The following is a 6,158-nucleotide window of genomic DNA, read 5'->3' as shown; positions in this document are numbered from 1 at the left end:
ATAGAAATTCCATTGTAAATGAGAGTGTATGAGGGAGATGGAAATAGAGAGGGAGGGAAACCTAGTTGAGAGGCGAAGACTGAGAGGTAGGGGTACTATAGGGATGAGAGTGGTGCGAGACCCTCTGAAACAGTGAGGAAAAAGATACTCTTCCAAATGAGGCTAATAAAGATCAGTTCAGGAGGGTAAAGATAGAGGCAGACTTGTAGTAGGGAAAGGGGAAAGCACTTTTAACATTCCCTCAGGGGTGTTATTGGTTAAGCCATCTTGCTATCACATCCCTCCAAGAAAAGGAAGGAATTGTTACAGAAACAATCAGTGTGAAAGCATTGGTGACAATGAGACACAAATATGTTGATAAAGGATGTGGGAGGCACGGTGAGAGAATCAACGGAAGCTACAAAGTACAACAAAGAAGAGGCCAACAGTAAAAAGAACTAGATTTTGTTTTATTAAAATCAGCCTGTACAGGCATGTTACCTATCCAAGGTAGGTGGAATTTGAACTCATACCATTCTAACACAGAGGGTTAGAACACCATTACCAATTCACTACAAGAGCACGCAATGGCAGAACAAAGCTAGAGAAAAACTGGAGTAAATAATTACTTTGATCCACGCTCCAAATTTCTTTTTAGTCAATGGCACACAATGAATCTCGTATTTTTCTCTCCTCATACTCTTGGCTGGGGATACATAACACTCAGAATTCTTACATTGTCTTATTTCAGTGAAAGTGCTGAAGTATTAGCCCCGACCCTACAGAGGGCGCAGGTTAGTCGCCACTCTCCAGCTGTTAGAAGCCGACCCTCCAGATGTTGCACCTTACGTCAGGAGAAGGAGGTGGGGTGAATTCACTCAAACTTGAAGATTCAGGGAGAGAAGCTGAAATTCGACCGAAGCACAAAGATGGTTCAGCAAAAGTGACAATTACCCGGGGAAAGAGGCTGCACACATTATTCTCAACAGCTCAACATTTACTTCAGGTTTATCTGTGTTGCTCAGTGCTATTGAAGGAAGAAGGGTTTTTGCCGCCGCCCTGAAGTTATTATTGTTTCAGGTAAGTTTCTCCTGTCCCCTGGCTTTGCACGGAATGAGTTCCAAATAGGTGCATGTCCAGTCTCAGTATCCAATTATTATAAGCGTGTTCAGGCGGTGAGAATTGGAGGTCACTTCAAAAATGCAAGTTGTGTTAAACTGGCAGCTGTTTCAGCATTATTGTATTGCTTATTCTCCAACAACTTAAGAATATTTAACGAGGCAGGCTTATTGTGTTTGCTTGAATAAGAAAAAGTGTTGTACAAGAACAGTTTTAACAGAGTTTCACAATTTATATGTAGTTTTATTTTGTTACGGTTTTAAAAATAATCTAGCTTAACCGTAGAGAAAATGCACTTAACTATTTACATACCAACTTAAAATTTTACTATGGGGAGAAAGTAAGGGCTGCAGATGCTGGAGATCAGAGCTGAAAATGTGTTGGAAAAGCGCAGCAGGTCAGGCAGCATCCAAGGAACAGGAAATTCTACTATCCCAATATTCTATGTAATCGCACATTTAAATACCTACAATATATTTCTAAATTCATAATGCTCTGCAAAATCCAACACAAGTTCTTAACTGACAGTTGTTTGCTTAAGATAATTGTGAGCATAAAAAACCTCACCAAAAAGTGTTAAATTAAAAGGGTACTGCTTGCAAGGACGATGTAGTTATTTCAAATAAACAGTGGACAACTTTTGTTTGTAGTAAATTGATTTGACCTCAAGTTTGAAATCCATCAGAAAATAGATTTGAGTTTCCCACCTCAAAGCATCTCACTGAGATATAAATACAACTCCTACTTTACTATTAATTATGAATACCTTGGTGAAGAGACTCACTGGACTGCTGCAGAGGCAGAAATATTGCTTTTGTTCTACCTGGTGTAAATGAAAAGATTATCCAGCTGACATAACTGAAACAGTAACCTGAAGGCCAAGAAAATGTGGGGGGCAGAGGGGTCAACTAAGAATAATGGAAGGGTATGTTAAACAAGAATACTGCCAAAGATAAGAAGCTTCTCATTCAAGATTTTCATATTTTAAAAATTATTAAACTGTTTATGAAAAACAGTAAAATGGATATGCTAATGATGTTCAGTTTATGAATGGTATTTCTTTTTAATTGCCCAGTGTAATTTCTTTCCCAATTATTATGTCTTGATTTCAAGAGATCCTACCATAATTAAATTTTTAAAATGGACCCAAAATCTAACTTGTATGAATCATGATGATGGGAATTTTATTCTTTATTCCAATAAGTTTTCAATTTCAGCCATATCACTTTGGGAGATATTAATTACAAATAAAGTTATTCTGTATTGAACAGGGGATGAGTAAGAAACAAAAGGGATTGTTTTCACTCATATGACTCTCAATGGCTGTTTGATAGTGACTTAGACAAAAGTCAGGGATCTAGGCTGAACTATAGTGAACCAAAGGAATTAGAAGTAGGAAAAAAATTTGGACTAAAGATTACCATCTTAAGGAAAAAAACTGTCAGTTGTTCTGAATGTAAAGAATACAATTGATTTAAATTGATTTCTGATTTAAAAAAAAAGAGACATGCTGTTGAATTGCACTCATCAGGACAGATACAAGAAAACCAAATTTCAAAGGGAACAACAATTTATAGTGCATGCTTCTCATGCAGTATACATTGTTGCTTCCTTTGAAATTTGACGTTCTTGCATCTGTCCTGATGAGTACAAGACAAAGAGCTTCAACACCATATCCCGCTTACAGATGTATTTAAGTTCTAAACCATCAAGAGAGAGTATCAGAGTTACCGAATCAAAAATTCTTTGCAAGTCTTGCAACTATTAAGTCATAGGAGAAGCTGAGGAATTTGAAAAAAGTATCCAAGACATGATGTTCACTGCAAGTCATGAAGCAGGACCAAATTTATGTCAATTACTGTTGAACAATGTACCAGTCACACTTTTTTTCCTTCATATGTAACAGATTATTAACTACTGTCTTTATTTGGAGATGCAGCATCCAAGTGTAACCATTTCCAGAAGGATAATAGAAAGCAGAAGAGCATTTCTACAACCCAATTAATAAGTCACTGTAACTTGAGTAAATTCACATTTATTCCACATGGTATTACAAATGAAATTATAGGACTGCTGACTCCATATCTACTTTTATTATAACCTGTATCATGATTGTTAGCATTTATAACATTTATCTTGAATCCAGATTGAAATGAACCAGGAAACTGAATACAAATTCCCACGCTATTTTAAAACTCTGTAGTTAGATATCCTAAACTGTTTACATTTCAGAATTTCACATCAAGTGCTAAATGTTAATGTTCTCTCAGAATTTGAAAATTTAATTTTAACAAATATGCCAGATACACATTTATGAGGAAGTGGTTAATATGCTGGTTTATTGCTATTTTCTTCCTACTAACAAACTTAATTATGCAAGTCTAAGGCAAAGCATTTTATGTCACATTTACTTCATCATCCTTCAAGTAGAATTTATAGTTAGTGAATTGCAATTAATAACAGGAACTGTACAGCTTTCAACAAAGGAGTAGTCCAGGCTAACTAATAAAACTAACAAAATCACAGAAATGAAGTTGCAAAACTGCCAACACATCTCCCTGTAGGCATTTTTAGTACTGTACTTTGGTGAGGAGGAGGAGATGATCTGTATGTTCTCTGTGTTTTAGAAAAAGAAAACTTTCCTGGCCTTTTTCCTGCATATATTATTTCTAATTGATCCCCAATGCAGCACAAATCCCAGTTAGCTGTGAGTGAGAACATTTGGGATCAAAAGCATTTCTGTAATTTCTTTAATGTCACTTCATGAGAGGAGGCTGATTTTAGGAGAGAAATATGAGAACGAGATCTTTCAAATGTGTCCCCAAGGTAGAACTGTTCACCTGACCAAAGTTCAATATACTGATGTATGCAGAGAAAGTTAAATATTCAAACCATACCTGCTGGCCACAACCAGATCATGAGGAAGCCAAACTGCTGACAATAGAAGTTAGGCTTTTATTTTGGAAGTAGGATTTTGAGTACTTCTGTATTTTTTTGCTCATTTGTATTAATCAAGTTTGTATTTAATTGCTAGAGTTGCTTTCATAGAGTGATAGGGAAAGTCACAGGATATGTAATCCATAAAAAAAACAAATCTTAGAGCTCTTTGTAAAATAAACTTTAAGTAGACTTTCTCAATCAAAATTAATCAGTGACAGAATTCCAGATTGTATTTCCAAGACATTGATAATAATCCTAGAGTTCCAAATTGTCTGTTCAGTCCATGAAAGAGTGACTATGTCTGTCATTTTTAAAATTCTGCTGTTAGTCAGAATGAGGTGACAAACCACAATTAAATAAACACAGTTTTGGTAATATCTTGGGTGTTAATGCATTCCAGCTCGTTAAACAATTAAGAAGTTATCATTCAATAGAAACACAACAGTGATATTTATAACTTAATCACTGCCAGTTATTTGAATCCTGCCTTTAATATGGCTATAGAATGCATTTTAAGAGGTTTTATTCAGAAAGATACCATTTTACATTAATGTAATATTAAACATTTTGCAGATTTGTTCCTGTTAATCCCTTGGACGATCTACAATGTAAAATTCCTGAAGGCTATGATTTTTGATTTCTCAACAGCAAAACACCTAAAGGTATTTTTTTTCAGTTTTTATCAAAATGGAATGAAACAATGTTTACTCCTTTGAACTCATCACTGTCACGGTTTAATTAATGCGTGTGTCAAGAATGATTTGCCAGCCTAACTGCACAGATTACCTTCCCCATTAAAAGCAATTTGCTTTAGAAAAATTTTCAGTGTGATGCTTCTTCCCTCATGGTCCACAACTTTAACACTTGGACAAGGGAGTGTACTGTTAATATGAAGTTGGATGTTATCATGAATAAGTAGCAATGTATGTGACTAGTCCAGTTGAAACTGGGCAGACTGATCCTATGAAGACTTTGGAAGGAATGATTTAGAGGAAACAGAGTCGATGGAGAGAAAATTGAAAAATGCGTATAATAGGTGACCAGTCTTCTGCCTCCAGTTTTGTAACCTTGTCAAAGTTGAATTTTTAATCAGTGTTGTTTCCTTCTCAATGAAATTAAACCTTTTATTACAGTCAAGCAAATTCCATAAAACTTCATCTGATCTCTCCCGATACATCTAGAATATCACCAGTCACTGGCTGGTGTACAGTAAAGGCACAATAACTGATGTCAGTATCTCTAGGTTAGGGTGGGAAAATTGGTTAGGATCCCGTTTGTGAACATTGTTCAGCAATTTAATTGGAAGTAATGGTGTGTGGACAATCATATGAGGACTACTGCAATATATTGCATAGTCAAAGAGTCTACTGTTAATAGTCACAGTTAAATCTCACTCATAAATAATAGGAGTTTTGGGTGAACTGTCAGAGGATGGCCATTTTCCACAGTAGGAGAAAGTGAGGACTGCAGATGCTGATGTTGAAAAGTGTGTCGCTGGAAAAAGCACAGCTGGTCTGGCAGCATCCAAGGAGCAGGAGAGTTAACATTTTGGGCATAAACCCTTCACTAGGAATGTAGAGGGGGTAAAGTGGGCCGAGAGATTAATGCGCAGGTGGATCTGGGATGGGGGAGGGAGGGGGGGGGACAAAGGTGGCTGGAATGGCGATAGGTGAATGCAGTAGAAGGTGATTGTGATAGGTAAGTGGGGAGGGTGGAGCAGAGAGGTGGGTAGGAAGATGGGCAACTAGGACAGGTCAAGAGGGTGGTGCTGAGTTGGAAGTTTGGATCTGGGATGAGGTGGGGGGAGGGGAGATTTTGAAACTGGTGAAGTCGAACTTGATGCCTGGTGGTAGTAGGGTCCAGAGGTGAAAGATGCGGTGTTCTTCCTCCAGTTGACAGGTGCCTTTGATTTGGTGAATGAGGAGGCCAGGACTTGCATGTCCTTGTGGGAGGGGGAGGTGGGCCACAGGACGGTGGGGATGTTTGGTGCATGTGTCCCAGAGATGTTCCCTGAACCGCTCCACAAATTGGCCTCCATTTCCCCAATGTAGAGGAGACCACATCAAGAGCAAAGGATACAGTAAGTGAAGTGGGAAGATGTGCAGGAAAATCTCTGCCAG

The 6,158-nt window shown here is 37.5% G+C and overlaps 1 protein-coding gene across 1 annotated transcript in view; it reads left to right on the top strand.

The window, feature by feature from the left end:
- The first annotated feature begins 1,036 nt into the window (after nt 1-1,036).
- The window catches only part of edar (ectodysplasin A receptor), a 95,120-nt gene continuing 89,998 nt past the window's right edge, over nt 1,037-6,158 (top strand). The window contains exons 1-2 of the mRNA XM_043692768.1: nt 1,037-1,059; nt 4,612-4,700. Coding sequence (XP_043548703.1) covers nt 4,665-4,700 — 36 coding nt within the window. The 5' untranslated portion in view covers nt 1,037-1,059; nt 4,612-4,664. The remainder of the gene's footprint in view (nt 1,060-4,611; nt 4,701-6,158) is intronic.

This window comes from Chiloscyllium plagiosum, chromosome 6, assembly GCF_004010195.1.
Source record: "Chiloscyllium plagiosum isolate BGI_BamShark_2017 chromosome 6, ASM401019v2, whole genome shotgun sequence".
Lineage (NCBI taxonomy): Eukaryota > Metazoa > Chordata > Chondrichthyes > Orectolobiformes > Hemiscylliidae > Chiloscyllium > Chiloscyllium plagiosum.
This window is presented reverse-complemented; position numbering and strand designations above follow the sequence as displayed.